The following is a 24,857-nucleotide window of genomic DNA, read 5'->3' as shown; positions in this document are numbered from 1 at the left end:
TGCATTCGTTAATTTTCATTGTAAGCTTACTTTTATGTTTTGCTTGTAAGATACTTTTTTCCTTTTTTTTTTTTTTAAAATGGTTTGGATCAACAACTTATCAAAATAATGACAAATCTCACAATTCACAATTCTACTTGAAAATAAGGGAAAATGTGAAAATTTTATTAGCAAGAAATAAAATTTATGAGACTGTCGATATTTCCTATGTATACAACTTTATCAAGTCGTTTTCATCTATAAAATATGTTTTCCACATGCAACGACCAGCAAGCCCCAAGCCCGAGGGAGTGGGCTGGGGGGCGGAGCGAAGCAGCTGAAAATACTACCTCGCTACAACTAGATCGAATTAGCTGCATTTTACACTATTTACATGGTACAATCCAGAAACAATCATTTAGGATTGGAAACCTAAATATTAAATACGGTCGTGATATCTTCACCAATTTTCGGATGCAGGTTTTGCTTTCCGAAGTTGCAACTAGCAACAACATGCCCGTTTAGGCTGTAAAAAGGACCCAAAAACCTTCGACGTGGAAAGATTCCTCGAGGCCATGATCATGATATTATGAAGAAAATTTCCACGACTACAGCTCTGCTTTGTTACCTTCATATTTCTGGATAAGCACTGCCGCTTCGTATTGCGTCAGTCTCCATAAGAAGTTATATGGTTTGCCCACCAACATGGCGGGAAGTCAAACCATACTGGTGCTTTAAGCCTTGTTAGTCGTTAGTGACCGAGGGTTCTAGTCGGGTTTTGTATACTCAAGTAGCATGTGAGGGGACCTATATATCTTCACCAACGTCCAGTATAGTACCTCTTCAACTCCAAGCTCACCCTCTGCCCTTGCTGCATATATATCCTCGCAGATGGCTATCAACCTACATGAAAAACCATGCAACAAGCAATATTACCGCGTGCATCTCTATAAAATGGACGTTAACAATCCCCACGTAAAACATATAGCCTCTATAATCACGTTGAACTAGTTTGACAAATTTGAAGTAACAACCGAACAAAATTTATCATATCTTGTATAGCCATTTTAGAAAAGAAAGTAAACGGTACCTGTCACATGAAGGGAGGTTCTCATAGGGAATTCTCATCCTTAAGTCAGAACATTGAAGTCTGATAAAACGGCCAACAGCAAGAACAAAGGTTATGTAGAGCCCCCATATGCTAAATTTGCTCAGTGTGTCGCCAAGAATACCCTCTGTAGCAGTATTATGAGATACTTTCAGAAGCATTACCCAAGAAAATAATTTGGAACTGACAAAGTATGGACATCTACAAGTGAGAAAAATCTCATGGCTAACTTACGCGGTGGGGTTTCCTCAGATATTATAATTGCCATAGGTCCCGTCAAATCTCCACATCCATTTGAATCTGATGAATTTATATCATGAAAGGACCACCACTCATATTGCTCATGATTTATCATGAGATCAGCACTCACATAATTATCCTGCAAGTCAAACTTCAGCTGTCTAATAATATTTTTAGAAGCATTCTGAAGTTAAAACACCTATATATTTACAGTTATCAGAGAGAAATGAAACTAATGCAGTTCAACATCAACTCTTCTATATATTACCTGTTGTCTCATTTAAATTCGTCAGTAAATTTTAAATGATAATTAATATGTGGCTCTGATATACAAGTGCTTGAAATATAAAGTTCGTAAAAGTTGGTTTAATTTTTTTCCCCCTAAAAAATAAAAAAAAACAGTGATGATAAACAATATATACTTGGAATACGATTACCTCTACTTCCAGTGGTCGAACATCACCAGAACCAGTGACACGGAAAAATTTTGGATACACATTATAAATCCTAAAGCTGTTCATAGAGCCATTAAGAACCTTTCGAACATCTGATTCTCTCGGAAGATTTTGTGAATCAACTGGCTTTTCAAATTTCACTAGTTCTTTCCCTTTTGGCCTGTCCCTCCAAAGCAACCAGGTAAAGTATATTTCCATCTCACTAGATGATCTATGCCAATCAAGTGAATGGATCAATCTGGTTCGAACAACAGCTGGGACAAGCCACAGTGTACTAGCATCAGCTTGGCAGCATATCAATTGGATATCATTCTTGTTATATGCATTTAAGTAGCCATGGGGATCTAGATTGGCATTAGACTCCAGATTATCCCATGGGATCTTCTCACACAGGGTAGTTTGATACAAATTCAACCTTCCACTTACTGTCTTGATGTCAACCTGAAAACTGGCATCTTTGATGGGGTTTGCCATGTTTGTTGGGTTACCGCTGCTGTACATCTGTCATTAAAATTAAGATTATAACTGGCACACGTTGATTAATAATGTTATGCTCAGGAAGAAAAAGACGGCCAATTGTGTGGACATAATCAGGCATAATATTGTTTCACATCTAGAATACTTGTATTATAATTTGTTGGTTAAATGCAGGGTTCTTTATTACAGGTGAGTTGCTTCGCATTGAGTCTAGTAATTGTCAGGTCTGTGTCTTTTTCTTCAGGCTTCTCTGCTATAAATGAGGATATATTGATAAAACCTAGAAGTATCATTCTCCTCCCTCCTGACCATAATGTTGCCATACTCTCACCTTTGGCAATAAAAGGTAAGTGCAAATTAAAACAAACAAAACCATTCATGAACGAAACTATCACTCTTCTATTATCAAACTCAATGGTTGTGTGCGCACCAGAAAATGTTTAGCAAGAAACAAATGCAAGGAAAATCATTTTGGCAACAATACAGAGAATATCTCTCATCGCAACTAGCAATTCCATAATAATAAAGGCTCATGAATTTACTTACCAGCATAGGAGCCCATATAACACAGATTAATATGAAGAACAGGCATATTCCATTGCAGCATTTGGTCATTTTCGTTTGCTTCTCTCCTTGTTTGTGTGTAGCTCTATTCAAAAGTGCATCGCATTTTACAAGGTACAAACTTGCATTTATGTCCTCTAGCTGAAAAGGGCAAGAAAGATGTAATTATAATTTCATCAAGGGTTAAAATGCATTATTGCCCCAAAAGTATTTCTAGAGGAGCTATGGTCATTCTAAAGAAAATTGTGGTATAACGTAGCACATAATTTTTCAAAACTGATGTAATATTGTCAACCGTTTGTGCAGGTTGAGAGACTTTTCTCATAAATTCACTTTAGGACACACTTTCAAGGCAAGCCCAGCTAAAAGCAGATTTTTTATCTCCACTACCGGTGTCACTCAATTCAGTCTTGCAAGCAGTCAGTTCACATCTTTTAACTGCATTTCCATGACTGAAATCTGATGTTGAAATTATTATTACTATTGTTACCAGAAATATAATTCAAACAAGAATTTTAGCATGTTATATTTAAGATTCAATTACCTTCAAGCAGTCCTTGCAATAGAAGGTAATACTTATAATAAAACATGGATTTTGATTATTTAGCAAAATTTCCATTCAAAAGATGAGTAAATTCAAATACAAATATGATAATTAAATCACATTGTAACAAAGCCTACCTTTAGCCAGTCATACATGGTCAAAGACGTGGTTGTGCACGACCAGTCAAGCACACATCGCAGTTCATAAAGGAAAGGCAGAGCACGATAAAGTCTATATCCTAAATAATTGATTCGTGAAACTTCACTGGTCAGAAACTGGCGGTACAAAGTGCTCTTGTGAGGGATGCCATGCCGAATTTGTACAGCCTGTAGTGCAAGAGAAACTGCTTTTGCAAAATATATGCCCCGGAGAGCAAGCCCAGCGGCATGTTGCTGAAAAGGCTCCAATTGCCAGGCATACTCTGTAACTGAATATGTGAAGAGAATAAGGTTGAAAATATAGAAAATCACTTTCCCTGTGGCAAACGAACAGAGATATATTATGCGATCAAGCACAATCAGGAAGAAGATAACCTGCATTAAAGAATTCACTATTGTTAACAGTCCATTTACCATAGCAAATCATGTCAGGCCAGTAAATGCAGAATTATCCGGTCATTATAGCATGTACTAATGAAACAAATGAGTGACAAGAGCCATTAATATACTGACAGGGATCAAAGCAGGATAGAAACCTAAATCCCATCAAGTGATGTAGACTGCTTAATGGATGCTTAACTAGGATGGTTCTCCCACCTCAATAACTAGCTTTGAAGAGTGTTCCCCATCTTACTTAAATCCCTATCATTCGGTATAAGATCTGATGACAGGAACTAGGAAGCTCTAGAAAGAGCCCTGCCTGCAGAGGATTCTAATGGTTCATAGATCAAGTGTTGGCGCAGCTGGAGCCCATGAACATCCTATGAGGAGCCAACTGACAGGAACCAAGGTAGTGTGAGATATCTAGATCCACTATCAAGCAATATAGGCTGGACAATAGACTACTTATTAAAGGTAGTTTTCCTATCTCAACTGCTAGTTTATGTGCCTATCATATATGAAGCAGTACAGCTCGTTTTTGTAACTTTTAACCTCCACAAAATTTGTTCTTGAAAAACATAGGGGGGAAATATAAATGCCCAAATCCTTTTGAAAAAATATGCAAAAATAAATTATGTTGCTAAAATTCTGGAAAGTTTTTTGGTATGAGAGATGTGAGGGCCTGCACAAGTATTGTCACACTTGACCTGCTTCACTCACCCAAGAAACAGGCTAAACTTGTGCAAACATGATTCAGATTAATCTAAGTTCGTAAATATCCAGACCAGTTGAAAATGTTAAAGAATCGACATACCATTAAAATAAAGACAAACTCTTTCGGAAACTGATCTTCAAGCTGATACACATCTAGGAACTCACTTTTATTTTTTATGACAGACTGATAGAACATGGCAACAAGAAAGAAAACAATCAAATCTGCACAAAATATGTAGGCATACAGATCAAGTTCCCTTTTGCCTCCACCAATTACAGACAGTATATGGTAAGGAAATCCCCATTCTTCCACAAAACCTGATTGCTGCGCCTCAAGAATTTCCTTGGCTACATCAGCTGCAGGAGTTAAAGACCTGTACCATTCTGCTGAAAAGCACCCCATTGCAGGAGAGGCATAAACTACCTCTAAAACAACCAGTGCGACTTTGGGATTTTCTAGGCTTCTTTCAATGCTTTGAACATGAACCGTACTAGAAAAAGGGCAGAGATTGGGGTTCTTTTCGTTGCACCTATTGTTGTGGACATTTCTGAGTAACTGATTAATTCCAGACTCAATCCTCTCTGGCTGAATCCCATCTTCAGGCCAGAAATTGACATCCATAGACACCTGGACAAAATATGGAGGAGACTCTGCTCCTTGTGTCAGTGATTTCCAGTACCTAAAGGAGCTTCGGATTATCAGTTTTACCAAATTGGTTAACTGATTTATCAGATTCCGTGCTCTATCATGCCAATTATAACTAGTGGACGTATCTTTGGTATAGAGATCGTTTCTATGAAAGAACTTCAAGTCTGTGGAAGCCATCCATTCACCATCTTTTACAGTTATGGAGCTCTGAATGAGGGTGAATAAATAGACAAGAAATAGAGGAAATGAACTGACAACAAAGGATGACGTAATTTTCTCTGCAGGGAAACCTAATTCACGTAATAAGTGAGAATTAATACTCAACCCACAATGCTGGATGATGATTTGGTACAGATACTGAAGTAAAATATAAACCTCAGTATAAATGAGCATGATAATCCAGAAGATGTAACTTGGGCCTGTATTTACGCACAAAGCATACAAGAAGAGAGCTGCAAGATAAACCATTGAAAGCAGACTGAAGTTCCATAAGAAAACAAGAACAAAGCAACAGTAGCACACAATATCATTATTGGAACGCATCTGAGACCATATATGACGCAAGATACGTCCTAACTGCAGACTCGCAGCATCAGAACTCCTATCAGACTGAACAGATGAGGAACGTTCCAAATGCCGGGTCTTTTGACTCTCAATATCATCATATATTTCATGCTCCACAGGTGACTGCTCATTCACGTCTGATTCTTCTTGTGCAATGTTCAAAAAGTTCACCAAGTTATTGACTGCCTGATTTCCTATGGACTGTACCTGGGAAACACCATCACCTATCAATTGCACAGCAGATTTTAATGGGTTTTCTTTTGCTTGTCCTTTAATTTTTTCCTTCAATTCTAATTCTCTCGAAGTATCATCCTCTATTTCAGTAATCTCGCACCTAGAAGAATCCATGAGATGCTTCATATACTCTTCTACTAATGGAGTTTCCATATCCATGTTAGCAGGTGAATTGTGCAGTTCAATTGGAAAAACAGAATCCTCTCTTATAGTGTGGTCTAGTTTCCCTAGCATATACTCTTCTTTATCAGGAGTTGCAATATCATTATTTGAAGTAAGAGAAGTGCTTCTCCTCCTCCTTAAACCTTCATTGCTGTGAGAAAATCTATCACCACAATTAGTGGATGAATTCATGCTGTGGAGTTGTAATTGGAGGTTGAGCATTTCAGATTTCATCTTTTCCACCTGCATGTTACGCTGGTGTTTTTTCTCCTGAGATTCACGAATTTGCTGTAACTGTTCAGTTTTCCACGCAGCCTTTTTCTCTTGCTCATGTACAATTGCACCAATTTGCTCTGCTTCCAGGTAGCGAGACACATAATCAAACTCTTGAGAAGAAAACATATACGACTGAAGTGATACCAACACAAAAATGATAATCTCAACCAATGCAGATCTTGCTGTAATCCGAAAACCGTAATCATATTTGTAAAATCCAATGATCTCAAAGATGTAATATGCAGTTGCACATTTCCCAGCACTAAATCCCCCAACAAAAGGAGACTGATAAGCAAGAGAGAGAACAATTAGAACAAAATTATATATGCGCAAGAACTTAAATATTTTGTTCTTCTTCTTCAGTATTTCAAGTCTCATACGAAAGAATACCAGAGCAAAGGCAAGATAACCAAGATGTAGAATGTCATATTCAAGTGTTCCAGTAACCAATATCAGTATTAGCACAAGATCCAGCAGATGGCAATAGCAGTAAAGCCTCAGATAGTCAAGAAATGTCCACATGCTTTTAGTTTCGAAAGACAGATCTCTCCAAACAAATGTGTTCTTACGTTGAGACATAATCTGATGATAAGTTGAAGACCCTGACAGACCAGGCTGGCGATCAGCACGGAGTTTAAAACAAGCAAGCATGAAGACCACAAAATAGCTAACAAAGATCCGGGGGTCATCAACAGTAAGTCCTAGAAGAAACAGTGGAACGAACAAGTTATTCAATTTGAAGGCTTCAATGTGCAAGACAAAGAAAGAAACATATCATTCATACATACATGTTAACATAATTAACATGAGCGTGTTAAAAGGTAACCCTTAAAAAGTTTTAAGAATGGATGTCAGTATGCCACTAGTTCCCTCAAGCCAGAGAGAAAATTACTCTAGATTGTTATGAAGTGAAATAGGGGATTATAGCATCTGAAAAAGATAAAGAACTTATGACGCCTAATGCTTATGAAGAAAACTTTACAATGCCCTCAAATACTGAACTACTAGGACCACATGTAGAGGAATTAGAATTCTTCATGAATTGCATTCTAAACATGGAAGAGAGTCCTACCGAGCCAACAATTTTTACAGTAATGGAAATACTCAGTTGAACTTCTCCAGCAGTCATGGCAATGAATCTCACTTGGGAGGTGTGAATTCAATTTATCCATCCAAATGACAAAATACTCCAGGATGAGAATGGAAGCAAAGAAGAAAACAAATACAGGCCAGACTTTACATATAATTCGCCGACTCAAAAGAACACAAGCAGCAAGCAGTGCAATATACAAAATTGATATTGCATTCAACAAAGCAAAGCTAGCTAATAGTAGTGCTATCATGTTTATCTCAAGACCGAACAAATTAAACATATTCTCCATCCAAAATTTCAGATATATTTTTAAGAGACTCTTCTGTGTTTCAAATCGCTCCTTTCTCAAAGCAACAATCCTCTTCTTGTTCCACTTGTGACTCTCCTTTGTGCTACCCCAGATAAAACCAAATGAATATTTTCTACTGATATTGTCGGAACCTCCTGGTTTAGAAGATGCAGCATCAGCTATTTGAGAAAAGCCAGAGGATAAAATTTGCGACGAATTGTTCAAAACGTCTTCCTGTCCTGCAGGCAGTGGATGTGAATTGATCAATGGTTTGCTCCCCTCATTGCATGCATTAACATTATTGAATGCCTCATCTGTGGAAACAAATAATGGGCAAGGTTCTTCCCACTTTTCTTTGTTTAGAACTGCATTTGGCATCCTCTCCAACCAACGGAAGACATTGTACTGAAGGGTACAAGCCGCAATTACCAGAACTTTTCCTCTCAATCCTGATTCTAAACCCCAGAAGCCTTGTTGGAACACACGGAAACCCAAAAATAGAGATATATCATAGTGCTTCTGCCCAGGAAACATTCCAACCTGCTTACCCCACATCTGGAAGAGATATTCAGCTGCAACTAGAAACCCTGTGTATGCTAAAAATGATTTGGATGGGATCCTAGACGTTTTTGGTAAAGTGGAGCATATGACAAGGCCAAGCAGATATAAAAATCCGAAGGCACTAATTGGAGAAAAAGATGCATAAAACAATGCAATAAATAAGATCTTCTGGCTGTGCCAAATAAGCAATCGTCTGACAAACCCCACAATCCCTGACTCCAGTTGATCAAAGTCATCCAGTCTATTATACCTGCTCTGCCTCCTCTCATAGCTATAAAGTTGCATGACTATTAGGACTGCCAGGGACTCCCAGATATTTTTGAGGGGTGATGCCTTTGAGTCATATCCCAAATAAATGTAGAGATCAATTAATTTAGACAACCACATCTCGAGGCTTGAGAAACTGCTCAAGCTATATACAAAGACAAACACCAAAATTGCATAAACTTTTAACGGAAACCATAGCCGTCTTTTGGTTCTCTCAACAAGTTGTCGTCCAATAATCCACAGAAGGAGAAGGAATATGTAGCCAAATGATACGCAATTAGGCCTCACCAGGTATACTGTGAGAAGAATAGTCAGGAAGGCAATGTAGGTTCCACATGATCGATAAATGGACAGGAACTTCTGCCCAATTGCACTGAGATATGATGCTATTCTTCTCTCTGTAAAAATAATATATGAGAATGAAACAAAGACCACAATCAAGAATGAAAGCCGTGGCATAAATGGTAGAAATACAAAGATTCTTTTAGTGGTGCGTAGTTTCAGAAAAAACCAGTACTTAACACTAATGTCTATTCAACTAATTTAACATCATACAATATTCCTACTGTATCCTGCTTATATCTCAAAAGAAGTTAGCTGAGTAGTTAAGATGCTAGCTTCCCAAATTACCTTTACCAATTCTCACCTAACTCCTAACGAAGCAATTAACAAAGTAACAGCTCCTTCCTTCCTGACTCTTCTTATCACAGGCATCACTTAGTTTCTCTATTCAGGGATCAACATACAATTGTACATAGTGCGACTATGTGAGTGACACTTTCCTAATTATAAATTCACAATGACATTATTACAACTTTTCCACCATCCAATTAGAAGCCACAAGACCATAAGCCGATCCTAGTTAATTTCCCTGCTCTCAACCACAAGACCAACAAGAATTTGGCATAAAAATGATAATTGTAATTGATGTCACCTAAACTTCACATGCCTGACAACTTTCTAGGGTGTATCTCACTTGAGAGGATCGGTACATCAATGATATTAATTCAGTAAAGAATAAAAAAAATTTTAATCAAAACTCGTTTTCTTGAAATAACATGAAAGTTGATCAAAAGTGACAGAATAATCACCATTCATTAATTCCACTGAAGGATACGACCATATATGAAGAAGCGGTAGTCACTAAACCCTAGAATCCTAGAGAACAATGCACGCTAGATGGCTGGAAATTAGGAATCTAAAATAATAAGTAAACATGACAGTAAGTATGTTAAAGTCTGGTCCTAATCTGTTGAACAGAAAAAAGATAAATAAAAGATAACAAACTTATGGGCCCCAGGCCCAGTAAACCCACGCCTTCGCAAGCAATCAGTACTCCACCACTCCAACAAAAGTCAAAGCACAATGAGCCACAAATTAATGTAGCATAAGATTCACCGAAAAATATGTACCATAAGAGAAACTGTCATGGCTGCATCTCACAGAGGAGGAGGCATATACAGACAACAGAACTGATTTGTTTAGACCAGCTTTCAAGATGCTAAATCCAATAGGAGGGCTAGGGGCATGCTGTACAATTGCTGAAAATGAAAATAACATCTCAAAACCGTGGTTATGAATTGCACAAAAGCAAGCAAGTAAAGTCACTTCCAAGAAATCCCAAGAACTGTCTTCTTCAAGGAGACCTGCATCAATTCACAATATGTCCAGTAGGACTTCTCTTATTACTTCACTAGTGGGATGGCAATTAAACAACGCATCAACATAGTTTTTAATAAACAAGCCCACTGCATACCTAACTGCATTAGGACTTCCATACTGATAGAGCCTTTTTTCTCCAAAGCAGAAGAGATCAAATTAATTTGAAGAATGTACAAAAGTGCAAAGTGAACTTCGCATAGAAGAATCAGAGCCTGCCTCATCTTTCTGCTGATGTTGTGACTCAAAAGATACATCAAGAAAAATATCACTGCATTGTAGACATAGCAAAAAGCAATCAGTAAGTTTACATTATGACATAGTACATTCATCTAATGGCTTAAAAGAACAAAGGATAAATGACAAAGATCAAGGGTTTGATAAAGCATACTATATACAGCATGGATGAAACCAGGTTTAATGGCAATGAGAAAGATCAATGTCAGCATGATGGCTCGAGAGCTTTTACGCAAACCCCATGCTATTGTGGCCACAATCAATACCTTAGTCTCTCCCTCCACTGTAATTAAAAATAATAATAATAATAATAATAATAATAATAATAAGACAACATAATAGAAACGGATATCCTACATATTCATTTGACAAAAATTAATTTGGTTGACAAATCAGAACATGCAAAATAAACCAACCATAACAACCGAAGGAAAGAAACTAGCAAGGGTGGTAGACAAAAGTTTAGTTAGCTAGGTAAGTTGGGCTTGGCAGCCAATACACATAATGTTAAAATTAATAAGTAAATAATCACTGATACAAAGTAACACTTTCTTCCTTTGCTCTTCTTCTATGAGGATTTACAAGTTTTCTGTTAGGCATTCATCCACCAGACTTCACAGATTTTTTTAGGCCACATGTAGCATGCTTACTTGTCTTCCCTTAACCATTTGATACAAGTGTCAGAGGAGTTAGTTATAGCAAGCCAAAAATATGAATGTAAACATGCGTGTCTACTTGAGTTCAAAAGGAATATACAAATAAAAAGAGAAATTGTTCGGCAAAACTACAAACTAAAGAGGGTCATCAAGTTTTTAAGTAACTAACATGAAAAGATGGTAACTATTACCATTCTCGGAGGAATATTCATTTGAAGAATTCCCATCCTCGTGTGACAAGCAGAGGAATACAGAGTTGTTCACCAGATTACCCAAGGCAACCAAAATTCCCAGACAAAATTGTGCAAGCAAAAAAAGTCCAGGAATTGGATAGTGCCACAGACCTACCATCTCCCATATTTTCATGTCCTGGACACATGTATGATGGAACAATTACTTGAATATAAGTTTATATATAATCAAATGGCAATTTCCAAAGAGATAATTACCCGTCCAAGTTTCCAATTCAGGAACGCAAATGCAACATTAAATACATAGGTGCTGACAGCCCACAAGAGAATGAAGACAAGCAGCAGCCCATTCAATCGGTGCAAACGAAACAAAGAAGGAAAGGCATAGATGATGTAGCCAACATAAGCAAGTAGCCCAAATGCACATAAGCTTGCAAAATGAAAACTCCAAAAGGAGAGAGCAAACAAGGAGACCTGTGAAAAATTCCAATACTTGATAACTTATAAACAAGCTATCTCATTAATAATTAATAAGTGAATTAAAACCACATCACACTAGAAATCAACAGCTGCAAGTTCATCAGAGGGATTATCAAACAACATTATGTACCTCACAATAAGCACCTTCATAGAAGAGAAGGAACCAAGAGATAGATATATCCTTTAATAATACAGCTAGTGACAGGTCATTTGCTATTTGCATATTGAATCCAGAAAATTAAGCGTATCTTTTCAAATTATATACAAAATAAAGCAGGACAAAATTTTGGCCACATCAGAGCAAAGTCCCTCTTCTGCTTCTGTCAAAATAAGAATTTGCTTCTTAAGTTATCCCAACTGGTGAATAAAATTGATTTTAGGGAGGCAGGAAGCGAACTCAATCCCAAATGCATCGTTTGGTATAAAGTTTCCTCCCTTAAAAGCATGATCCAAACTTTTATGCAGAGGACTTTCCTTCTTATAATAATTTGGGGGGCTTAATAGTTCAGAAAATTTGGTCAAGTTGCCTTTAACCCTTTTTGTGGGCACATCCACACATTGGAAGAGGAAAAAATACAACATATTTCTTAAATCATGACCAAATCACACTGACCAATTTTTTCGGGAAAAATGAGAGACAAACTCATCAATCCCAAACAAAAACAACAATAAATCATATTGACTAGGCTTCTTAATAGTTTCATACTCTTCATGATTAAATGTGCACCATGAAATGAATGACTTTAACAGTCAAAACCATGACTCTAATAATCACCAGAGAAAACATAGAGGAGATTATATTATGTTTTCAGGAATTTATACCGGGAAACCATACGTGAAAAAGTTGATGCTAAATGTCCGGAAAACAGATCCTCTAAGTAAAACATTTGTGTGCTTTACACCAGATCTGCAAGGTCAATTAATAACCACATAATATATTACTAAAGAGAGGAAAAGGAAACAACACAAAAATTAGAGAGTTTGGGCAAAGTATTCACAAGCAGCGCATAACCTGGTCAATCTAGACAGGATTGAGACAAAATTATCAGTGATTTAAAAAAAAGAAGGGGGGGGGGGGCGCTACTCTTGCGTCATCTCAAAGAAGGGGTCCCCATCTAAAACAATACTTGTCAACTCATTCAAGCGAAAAATGAAGGCTTACTCATCCTCGTATTGAATCCTTAAATAGTAGTTAACTAATGTATCTCCTAGCTTATATTTACACAAATTAAAGATACGGATAACAAAAATGAGTTCAACATCAAAGTTTTTCCCTGATCCCCAAAATAAGCAACAGATATGAACGTGCAGCTTAGTTAACAAGTGGTAGCACCTACAGACTATCAGCACGGCTAAAATATTGGTACACAATTCTTTTAACAATGTATGTCAACTCATAGTGCTCTCAAAAGTTCCATTGCAAACCCCACTAAAAACAAAAGAAAAATTTAAAAATAATACTTTATCTTAAAAAAGCTAAAGGAGACATTTACCAAAATAAAGCCTTACAAATTGGACATTAACTCTAACAACTTATAATTTTATGATACAATGGAAACAGATTTTGACCTATTTCCATGACATGAAGAAAGGAAAAACAAAGAAAGAATTTTCTTTTTCTTGCCCAAAATAAATACATCATCCATTTGTAAGCTTTTGAACTATATCCTTATAAGAGAAGCAAAAGGCAAATCAAACAAATATATTTTCATTCTATACCTTGATTCACGAATGAAAAATGAGTGCTTAGACGGAAGAAGTTTCTCAGTCAAGCTACTCTCTGTCCCTGACATAATGAAATCCATCTCCTCCAAATCAGATTTGATGAAGGACAGCTGCATAAGAGGGAAGGATTATGAAGAGAAAACACTCTTGGAGACAAACTTAAGGTGCATATGACCACAAGCATAATAAGGATAATTGCTTGCACTCATTTATCAGTAATTTCCTTGTTGAAAGCAGAATAACACTGATGTTATGCAGAAAGGAGGGAACCCCAAAAGGTGTTGTTCAAGCATCATAATACAATAGTGCAAAAAGAAAGAAAGAGACCATGAGCATCCGTCATTGATAGTTAACAGGCACCCAAGTAAGGTGCGAAAGCTTTCCTCAGAAGTTAACTATTGAGATGAGATAACAACCTACTTAAGTGACCCCATCAAGCAACTCATACTACTTGATGTGAGATTTGGCATCTCATACTACCTCGATCTCCATCAATAGGCTACCCTTAGAGAGTCAATGTTCCAGTGGCAGCACTCTACAATACTTCACTTAGCTTATGTTGATCAAAACCCTCTCTCAATAGCCCTTTCTAGAGCACTCAACCATCAGCTCTGATATCAATTGATGAACACCCAAGTGGGACAGAGGAACCCTCCTTAAAAATTAACAATTAACTATTAACTGTTTAAATAAGAAGCAAATCATTTATTGTCCTTTCTTGTAATTCTCTATTTCCTTTCATAATAAAGTTTCTTTTTCCCTCCCATAAAGAAAGAAAATTACTATATTAAAAACTCAAATCCATATAAACCAATAAAATCTTGAAAAAGATACATACCATCATATAAAAACATATGAGAGAAAGGCTGGAACAAATCTTGGGCCCCTCAGAATTTACAGATATTTTAAAGAGACCAATCAAATCAGCCACTCTTTCAACTATACTTGGAAGTTCCACAGGAAGTTGATATACATAAAGCAGGAAAATATTGAAACCAGCATACAGTTGAAGAGTCCTCCACCACCTACAGAACCACATGCATATGCAAAAGCTCAAAGGAGTCTTGAAATGAAACAGTAAAACATGGCCTGGACAGACAGAAAAGAACATGATGAATAAATGCGTTAAGAAAATCACCTGAAAAGTCCAAGAAAGTTGCTTGTTAAAGACCAGTCCACAAGACCAACACAGCTACCAATGAAAAAAGGTAACGAAGCCCAGGAAGGATGGCCAATTCCAACAACTAGTTGAATAGCAGGTAATATCAAGCATGAAGCAACCCGAAGATGAGAACCTTCAAGATGACAAACAGAGAAACTAAATCAACTAAAAGAACTACAGCGAAAAAATGGTTGACATCAAGCTGCAAGTGTCAGAAAAAGGACTCTATATCAAATTAACACTCTGCTGTATAAATAACGAGAGTGTTTAAAAGGTTATGACAACAGGTCCAGATATTGAAGGAAAAGCTCATGAACAGCACACAAAATTGACCTTACATAATACTTTATGATGCCATAATGTTTTCCTGATTACTTGATACTTTTTTTCAAATTATCTCAACACACACAAACATAACACCCATGGCAATCAACACCAGTAATTTGATATATTATTATCACATATTCATGCTCAATCCAACACGTCAAGGAATTAAAATTGTTCACAATTCATTTTACAATAATTGAAAATTACAAGATTATCAATAGGGGTTCCCCCCCCGGGGCATCAAGTGCCAGGATGTACTTTAAAGATGATGGACTTCTTATTAGGCCTTAGTTCAACGGGGCAAAACCCACTTTTCCCCACAAAGAAGGAGAAGGAGGAGGAGAAAGAGGGTCAAATGAACTACTTACAAACCTAATCGTTCAATAATTGATAAGAACTGGCCCCAAGATGAATCTTGCCATGGGGCAGGAAAAAGTTTGTTTTCGTGTATATCAACTAAAGCTACAAAAATTAGAAGGAGTTGCGCAGCCAAGAAGTATATAACATAAGGGGATCTCCATGATTGAACTCTGCAAAAGTAAATTTTGAAAATAATAAATCAGTATGTCACAAAAAAAATGAATCAGTCAGTAAGTGAAAATGAAATCATTCTCACATCATAAGTCCAATCAGCTTTTCCCACCAAACACCAGGTATACTCCATGAGCTTCCTTCAATAGCCCATATTACTAGATAAGTCACTTGAGAAAGTATGACTAGTACAGAAAAGCCAACTATTGACCACAATAGCAACAAATGCCTACGGGAATGAAATCCTACAAAAAGGAAAAAAAGTAATATGTTAGTGGCTGGTATAAGATGATGATACGAGCAGAATAATGAGCCAAGCCACAGTATCCAGCACAATGATAAACAACATCAAGAACAACTCAACTGTTGGTAACTTCCTCCTGAGAACAGTCCATACTCATAAGCAATTGACTCTTGAATAAAAAATATAAAAATCAGAGTTAAAGGATGTGGTTCTGTGGGAATATCTGTTTTTCATTGTATTGTTGTAAGCATTTATTAGTTTTTACTCTCTCGTCTCTCTATGGTTGTATATATTTGATATACCATACCTTTCATGCGTATAAAAAAAAACAATTCCTCCCAAATTCCAACAGGTTCATTGTATTTGGTGTGCCAAAACCCCATTCCTCTGTTACAACCCAAAACATACTCTAAACAGCAACAAGTACAGAAACAGAGACTAACACACTGAACATACAGGACATACTCAGGCATTCGAGAGGCCAGAAACTCTCCCTTACCACAGTTTCAAAATAAGGCCTAAACTCCCTATGCAAGCCCCATGAACAATATAAACTCAAAAAGTAACTTTCACTACTCCCTAATACCACCCATGCCCCTAAGCTACACTTAGAGAACGCTAGTTCAGCACTTCCCTTTCCTCATAGTCAGGAGCCAAAAGATAATTCCGGGGACCAGAAGAATAATCCACTCCCATTCTTGCGTCTTCCTCAATTTTCTCTTATTTGTCTTGGTAAACCCAGTAGCCCTATCAGCAACTAGCACTATATCATTCATCATTCACATATAATTAAGGAGGAATTTATATTGTCCACTGATGAAAAAAGAGAGAAATATGAGAGCTTTGCACTTGTGTTCCTAGTTATATGTGTGACATCACTTTCACAACCACACCCTGTCCCCACCCCAGGCCAAACCAAGTAATAAAAGAATCCCCAGAATGGACATGTGATTTGCATATTGCTGATAAAAATCACATTTGCAGCTTGCACATTGATACCTTCAAATGCAAAGGGAAATAGATACATACCTATTTTTGGTGCATTATATTGAATGATAAGAAAAGCTATCAAATCAACAAGAGAAATCAAGCTCCAGTTTATTAGAGCAGCTGCAGAAAAGAAGAGCATATAAAAGTCAACGCATGATTCATTGATTGAGTAAATATCAATGTGTGTCCATATAACAATGTGAAAGGCGGTTAAAAACAGTTCAAAAATACATAAAAAGCTTATATTGCTCACTCTAAACATTAAAATTATCATAGGAAATCACACAGCATGGGTCAGCAGACCCTTACATAGCAATAGCTATTGCCTACTCACTCTTAACTTTAATTTTCCACCATGGTTCTTGTTTAAGGAGCGACAAATCTTAAGATGCAATCATCATAAGATATGCCCCCCAAAAAATGACCAGAAAATATATTAAATTTCTACAAGGAGCACAATATGGTTCGAGGTGACAATTTTACACAAATCAAAGGACTCAACTCCACATTTTTCTTTTCGGAAATCAATTGAACTAAAGCTGACCTCATGTATTTGGACGGAACACAAACTGAGCGACAAAATCAGCTCCCTCCAACTTTTTTATTATCTATCCATATCGATTCACCGATAGGATATTATGGGTCTGTACATGTAGGAAATATTGGCTCCCGTAGGGACAAAATTTGATTTCAACCACAGTATTTATCCCGCAACTCAAGCTCCATAATAATGAACAATGTCTGGTGTACCACTCATATGATGCATATACTTTTTTAGACTGGCTTATTTTTTTCCTTCACGCAAGCCTATCAGCTATGGAAGCTATAAAGAAATGTCAGCCAATAAAACAACCCGAATTCAGCAGTCATGTTCAAAACTATACCCAGCAAAACCTTAGATTTGATAGTCCCCAAGCTACCCAGTTCAACCACTTCAATTAGTATCATCTAGTCACTAACACATCGAAATAGTTCAAATTAGGGATAAAATGGAAAAAGAAATTTCTGGAAAAATAAAATTGCAATTTTACCAGCTAAAAGAAGCACAGGCAGTACGAAACCACCAAGAAATTTTCCCATTGGAGGCAACACACAATCACTTCAAATCCATCAGCATCGAGACAATAAGAAAAGAAAAGGACGTTCAATCTGCTCCCGAATCGAGAAGAAACGTATTTCCCGACGCAAAACAAACTCGCCGGAAACTACCAACTCGCAGTCGCAAAATCCAGAAGTGGATTACCTCTTTTCTTCGCCGCAAAAAGAAAGGAAAAACAAAATGTGGTCATGCGCGTAATTACGGGGAAATGTAATCCCTATCAGCTCTCAAGCAGTCTTGAATTTAGAGGTTTAACGAACAACCAGGAAAAACAGAGTCTGCAACTGCAAGTCACTCTTGTTGAAGCATAGGAGAAATATCGCATGTGTTCTGTTACGTTGTGCGTTGTGCCAATCGCTCAGGCCACAGTAGCGTGCGGGTGACGACTTTTTTCGTTGGCCCACGGCCAGAGTAGATTTTTTTTTTTGGGGGGGCCAGAAGCCAGAGGAGCGTTAACGTATATACGGCGACTAAATGATTATAGATTGAAGTGTTATAAAAAATATATATATTTTTATATAGATAAATTAAAGGGCCGCGTTTCCGCCCACCCTGGCAGATTAGGGTGTGTTTAGATGAAACCAAATCATGGTTTGGAGAATAGCTTCTGAAGAATAGATTCTGAAAAAAATAGATTTTGAGAAGAATAGATTTTGTGAAAAAGTGATTTTAAGAAGTGTGAGTGTTTGGATAGTTGTTATTAGAAGTACTTTTTATATATACAAATTGACATAAATTAATATGATAATTATAGAAAAATATATTTTATGATATATTTTAATTTGAAGGAATAAAATTGTTAATAATATATTTTTTATTAACATATATTAATAATATATAAGATAATATAATTAATAAATAATTAATATGTATATATTTATAAGATATAAGATTAAATATATTTATAAAAAATATGTTTATAAAAAAAATAACAAGATACATATCCTATAGGCTCTCACACTCTCCCCTTTTTCCTCCAAAAGTAAAAAATTTCTGTTTTTCTCAAAACCATGGTTTTGGAGTCAAAACCATAGTTTTGAACCCAAACCATGGTTTTGATTTTTTTAAGGGTGTTTGGCTAACATTTTTCCCAAACCATGGTTTGGGGTGCTTGCCAAACACAGCCTTATTTATTTTTCCCGGAGAAGGGATTTACAGGTTTACCTGGGCCGGTGGACTGCAGAAGGAAACCGAGCCCGGCATAACCTGTATAATATATTTTTTAAAATGATTATTCTTTTGTTCATATTGATCATTTTATTGTATAAATTCTATTAATATTTCTTATATAACGTATTGATTTTGTAATTATTACGCAAAAATAAAGAATAATTATTGCCTGTGCATATGATTTCAAAAATATTCATTTTTATTTCAATATTACTTTTTAGAAGCGTGTGTTTTAAATTGTGACAGTTTTTTCTTTTTACAGATAGAACTTTTTCATAATTTTCAATGTTTTTAAAATTATTTCTTAGGCTAAGACCAGATCTCACCTTGCCATCGAGTCATCAAGGTTGGCTACCAAACTTTCGGCTTAGCACTGGGCTAAGATGATCCCCAAACTATCCCCTTCCCAGATATTTTATCTTCCCAGTAAGACTTAAAGGGTATTTAGATTTCTCCAAAAGTACTTTTTAAAAATATTTTTTTATAAATCAAGATAAATTCCTCCATATATTTACTCTGTATGCCGTAAAATTACTTTTAAAATTATAGTTTGGTTTCTATCCAAACACCTTTTTAGTCTAATTAGTAATAAATCGACCCTTAATTCATTGATAAATAGTCTGTGAATATTTAATGTAAACTTAAATACTCATCTGATACTAAATATAATACCCTTATATATATTAGTATTGTGTATGAGAGTCTTATATTTAGAATCGGTGGAGTACATGTTTTCATTATGGGCTTGTGAACCCAACTCATATATACTTTTTTTAATACAAAAAGGATATAATTTTTTTTTAAATCTCAATAAATGACTGTTGAATTTTAAAATTTCAAATAGTTATTTGCTTTTTGAATACAGTTATTTTCTTTACAAATTTAGTAATCAGTACTGATTTGGAATTTTAAAATTCAACAATCATTTATTTGAAATTTTTCTTTTTTTTCACAACTTTTGATATATATTTTTTTAAAATCTTAGGCCCACTTCTCTCTACCTCTCTAGCCCAATCATACAGCCAATCTCTCCTCCATTATTCGTCCTAGGGCTGTTCAAAAAACCCGCAGTCTAGTCCAATCCGGTCCAGTCTGAGTGAACCTGACCCGGTCTGGTCTGAAAAAAAAAATGACCCGATGCAATAAAAGACCAACCAAACCATATTACTTTTCTTCGGGTTGGACTGGACCAGGAACCAAGCATTTAGACCACTTGGTCCAATCTAGTCTGACCCGAATATTATATATACATATATATTAAAAAAAATAATTCTAACCATCATTTTTCCTCTCCCATAGATGCACTTCCTGTCGCCGTCAACCTCAATACCTTACCAGCTTCGGTCTTGCTTTCTTCATCTCTCATCCCTTTGCCGTCGATGATCTAAATCTCAAAAGCAACAAGCACTGGCCACCAAATTAGTCTCCTCATCATCAATCTCAGTCTATAGTCTTCAGCCTCTCACCTCTTTCTTCTTCATCATCTTCTTAATTTTTTTAGTCTCCACCCCGTTGCTCTCTCATTAGCGACCTTCCTACTCTATCACCTGTGACCATTCACGACCACTGCACCACTAGAGTCTTTTTTGTCCACCTACAGTTCGTATTGCCTTCCTCAACCTCTCCCCCTTCAGGTCACTGTGTTGACACCATCCTCAATCTCTCCCTTTTCAGTTTGCTGGCTTCGATTAGCCTTCTCAATCAACTTCGCATCTTTCAACTTTTAGATCAGTTATGCATCTTCCTCCTTCCCATGGATATGTGATTCTTCTTCATTCTCCCTATCGACCCATGCTTCTTCCCCCCTCATCCTTGATCTGCAAGCTCAATGTTTGCGCTTCCTCCCTCATTGTGCATTTTAGGCTGGCTATTAAGTGGATTTTGCTGGTTGAATTATTTAAAAAAGAAGAAGAAGAAGATGGACCACCTAGACCGGTCCCCCTAGTCCAAGAGACCAAGTCTGGTCTAGCCCGAATTCAGGTTCTGTCTAGACCAGACCAGACTAAGGATTGTGTTTTCCAACCCGAGGCCTTACTTAGACTAGACTTCGGGTTGATGAGTAACCCGGTCTGGTCTAGTCTTTGCACAGCCCTAGTTCGTCCCATGCCTCAATCCGTCTCCTCCACAGACCTGAGAACAAACAGGGGCTTCTTTCGCTGGCTACATTCCACCCGTCGTTGTTGCGTCCCTAAGAGTCGGTTCGTCGTCATCGACATCCAAGTGTTGTCCAAAGGCTTTTTAAAAGATAGGTTCAAAGATGATAAACTCCATGGACGGAATTAGTATTGCCATATTACAAGGGCATCTTAGATCATTTACTTGTCTTCTAGACTTCTGCCACGTTCCGTCTCTCCCCATCGTTTTATATTTGCGGTCACTAAATCAAAATTTGATGTGACAAAACATGCACTTGGCTTCTTTTATTTTTTCCATGGAGCAAAACATGCACTTAATTACTATACCTTTAATTCTTAATGTAAGAATTTATTTAATTTTTATTCTAATTCTAAATATAAAATCTTAATTTGTTTTGTCTTTTATATTTATTCATTCTTTCTTAAAGTAATCCCTACAATAATAGTAATTTTAATCAATACATTTGGTTAGCAATGATATTTTAGAAAAGATAATACTTATTTATTATAAATAATTAACTTAACTAATTTTTAATATATTCAAATTAATATTACACTTGGCAAAGGACGTTTTTGCAAACAAGTGAAATACTACGACGATCTTCAATCAAATTTTAAAAGCTAAGCAGTTTAACAAGCCCTTGTCCTTAGCAACGAGAAGAAGCCATTCAGCTCCAAAAAAAAAAAACAGAGAGAGAAAAACACGAGAAGAAGCCCACGTCAATGTGTCATCCAGAATAGATGAACACAGATGGTTCGGACTATGGACTTGCCTGGACAGCTAAAACGTCGTCGTTGGGCATAACCCCAGCTCGGTTCTCCGCCTCACAATTCCTTATCCCTCTCATCTCAATTCTTCCGAGTTCCAGTTTCCGATGGAAAGCTGAAGGCCCAAGGGATTTCGGACAAAATGATCTTGTCAATCTCAACGCCTCCTGGCAGCTGTCATGCCTCGGGTCTCCATGTCGCTTCTCCGGTTCTTACGAACATAAAGTTGTCGGGGTTCCATTCCATCCCTGCACTCGACAGAACCAACTTGTCACGCTCTGTAGTACGCTACAAGGTATCTCCCCGGGCAACTTCGGATGAAACAAACACACAAGCGGTTGGTGAGCAGCTGTCGGAAGAGCTAAAAGCGGAATCCACCGTGGAAAGCACGGTCTCCAGTCGACCCGCCTCTTCTGCTTCTATCGACAAGGATATTAAAAAGGCTAGTTTTGCTTCCCGGACCACCCTTCATGCGCAATTTATTTCGATTTTCGGAATTTCCACTTCGTATCAGTAATTTTTTTAATGCATTCTAAGAGTTCGTACTTCGGTCTGGATCGTATTAAGACTGGGTACTTGGACCGAAGTTTTTTTTTATTTAGGGTGTGTTTGGATGAAACCAAACCGTGGTTTGGAAAAGTGATTCTGGAGAATAGATTTTGGAGAGAATAGATTCTGTGAAGAATAGATTTTGTAAAAAAGTGATTCTGAGAAGTGAGAGTATTTGGATAGTTGTTATCAGAAGCACTTTTTATATATACAAATTACTAAAAAAAAGACATAAGTTAATATGATAATTACAGAAAAAATAGATTTTATGATATATTTTAATTTGAATGAATAAAATTGTTAATAATATATTTTTTACCAACATAATTAATAATACATAAGATAATATAATTAATAAATAATTAATGTGTATATATATTTATTATAAGATTAAATATGTTTATCATCAAAAAATATGTTTATAAAAAAAATAACAAGATACATATCATATAGGCTCTCACACTCTCCCTTTTTTCTCCAAAAGCAAAAAAATTTTGCTTTTTCCAAAACCATGGTTTTGGTTTTTAGAGGGGGTGTTTGGGTGATTGACACCCCAAACCATGGTTTGGGTCCCCAAACCATGGTTTAGGGTGTCATCCAAACACACCCTTAATCCATTATGTCTGATTTTGAAATCGGAAGCCTCACTTCTATTCGAGTAACAGGGATGTAAATTTAAGGTATACTGAAGGCACTCCCTTTGTTTCCGTGAAAAGTTAACCCCTGATACAAAATATCGCTCTGCAAGTTGTCGCGGTTTTGGTGGATTCCCTGGTGATTGTTCATCTGTTTTCCGCGTAAATCACTAGGCTCTAGTCAATTGTGGATAGTGCATGCCTTTCCCCTGAAACGTTGTGCAAATTCCTGGGACTGAGAAGAACTGAAGATATTGGTTACTAGACATTGTAGACTGAATTTATCTCTATTTGCACGACAGGTTGTTCAAAAGACTGCCTCAACTTTTGCACCAAGGGCTTCCACGGCCTCAAAGAATCCTGCCGTCCCTGGAACTGCCTTGTATACTGTTTTTGAGGTTCAAGGGTATGCCTCAATGTTGTTAGGTGGAGCTTTGTCCTTTAACCTCTTATTCCCATCAAATGAACCAGATATCTGGAGGTTAATGGGAATGTGGTCTATTTGGATGTTTAGTAAGTTCACTCATGCCATTGTCAGTCTTAATAGAAACTTTCAGTTCAGCCCAAAAAAAAAAAAAAAAACGAAAAAGAAAAGGAAAGGAAATTTTTCAGTCGTCAGTGAAAATTTTCGGAAACTTCTTTAGGTTGCGTATTTCTGAGAAACATTGAGTTGTTCTAGCTTGAAGTCCAATTTCCCTGCATCACGCAGCAAAATCTGATACTACATGCCATTACGATCCGCAATTCATGCAAAATGTTGGTCATGTTTCCTTGATCTGGTGCAAAAATGTATATTATAGTTGTGACTCATTTTTGTATGGGGTCAGAAGATAATCATGACTCTTTAAACTTGCAGCAATCCCTTCACTAAGAGCTCGAGACTGTTCAAAAAATGAGAAAGAAGCGCTGAACTATCTGTTTCTTCTCATCCCATTGCTCAATGTTGCAATCCCATTCTTTTGGAAGTCCTTTGCCGTTGTTTGGACTGCAGACACGATAGCTTTCTTTGGAATGTATGCGTGGAAGGTACAAATGTCACCTAATTTATTCAAGCCTAAGTATTTATTAGGTCCATTTCCTCTTTACTAATACACCTCTTCCTGCAGTTTGGATGGCTGCAGAGAACGGATTAGGGAAATCAACGTGGTGGCTACTATTCAGACCTCAGATATTTTGCGTAGCAACTTTCTCATGAATCACATTTGTATACTACTCGCAGTGATGATGAATTCATAATATCGTCTCCTAGGAAAGCAAGATCTCGTAAACGTGATACCTGTCAAATGACAGAATGATATAGCCTTTAATAATCTTGACATTCTACAGTTCGCCATCTTGAGTCCTGGTGGGGCGCGGGGGGAGGGGTCTCACAGTTTATGTGGATGGAGAGAATGTAATGCAATGGCAAATAAAAAAGAGAAGGAATTCATGGAGGGAAAAGATTTTTTTTTTTACAAAAAAAGGGGAAGAAGAGCATTGTAAAAAATTTTGTTCGTTCTTTATACAAGTCACTTGAAAAAAAAAAACATAACAGGCATAATAATGTTTGTTTTACCCTTAATACCTAGTAAATCGTGCTTAACT

At 36.8% G+C, this 24,857-nt stretch overlaps 2 protein-coding genes across 2 annotated transcripts; one reads left to right on the top strand and one right to left on the bottom strand.

The window, feature by feature from the left end:
- Window positions 1-482: 482 nt before the first annotated feature.
- Window positions 483-18,273, bottom strand: LOC114759266 (piezo-type mechanosensitive ion channel homolog). The gene is made up of 21 exons (XM_028948421.1): window positions 17,949-18,273; window positions 16,957-17,037; window positions 15,769-15,928; window positions 15,525-15,682; window positions 14,802-14,958; window positions 14,502-14,688; window positions 13,658-13,773; window positions 12,761-12,845; window positions 11,717-11,932; window positions 11,459-11,636; window positions 10,766-10,894; window positions 10,472-10,645; window positions 10,128-10,361; window positions 7,578-9,113; window positions 4,721-7,206; window positions 3,505-3,900; window positions 2,806-2,964; window positions 1,765-2,283; window positions 1,322-1,466; window positions 1,070-1,214; window positions 483-882 (listed from the first exon to the last, which is right to left on the bottom strand). Exons 1-21 carry the CDS (start codon window positions 17,995-17,997, stop codon window positions 747-749), a joined length of 7,446 nt encoding a protein of 2,481 aa, XP_028804254.1. The 5' UTR covers window positions 17,998-18,273; the 3' UTR covers window positions 483-746.
- A 3,864-nt stretch (window positions 18,274-22,137) lies between these two features.
- On the top strand, window positions 22,138-24,583 carry LOC114759246 (protein RESISTANCE TO PHYTOPHTHORA 1, chloroplastic). Its single transcript, XM_028948388.1, has 4 exons — window positions 22,138-22,531; window positions 23,576-23,786; window positions 24,130-24,299; window positions 24,380-24,583. Exons 1-4 carry the CDS (start codon window positions 22,232-22,234, stop codon window positions 24,404-24,406), a joined length of 708 nt encoding a protein of 235 aa, XP_028804221.1. The 5' UTR covers window positions 22,138-22,231; the 3' UTR covers window positions 24,407-24,583.
- The last annotated feature ends 274 nt before the right edge of the window (window positions 24,584-24,857 follow it).

This window comes from Neltuma alba, unplaced genomic scaffold (genome assembly GCF_004799145.2).
Source record: "Neltuma alba isolate B1F8T4 unplaced genomic scaffold, ASM479914v2 tig00010802_pilon, whole genome shotgun sequence".
NCBI classification, from domain to species: domain Eukaryota; kingdom Viridiplantae; phylum Streptophyta; class Magnoliopsida; order Fabales; family Fabaceae; genus Neltuma; species Neltuma alba.
The sequence above is the reverse complement of the archived record's forward strand: the minus strand, read 5'-3'. Positions and strand labels throughout refer to the sequence as shown.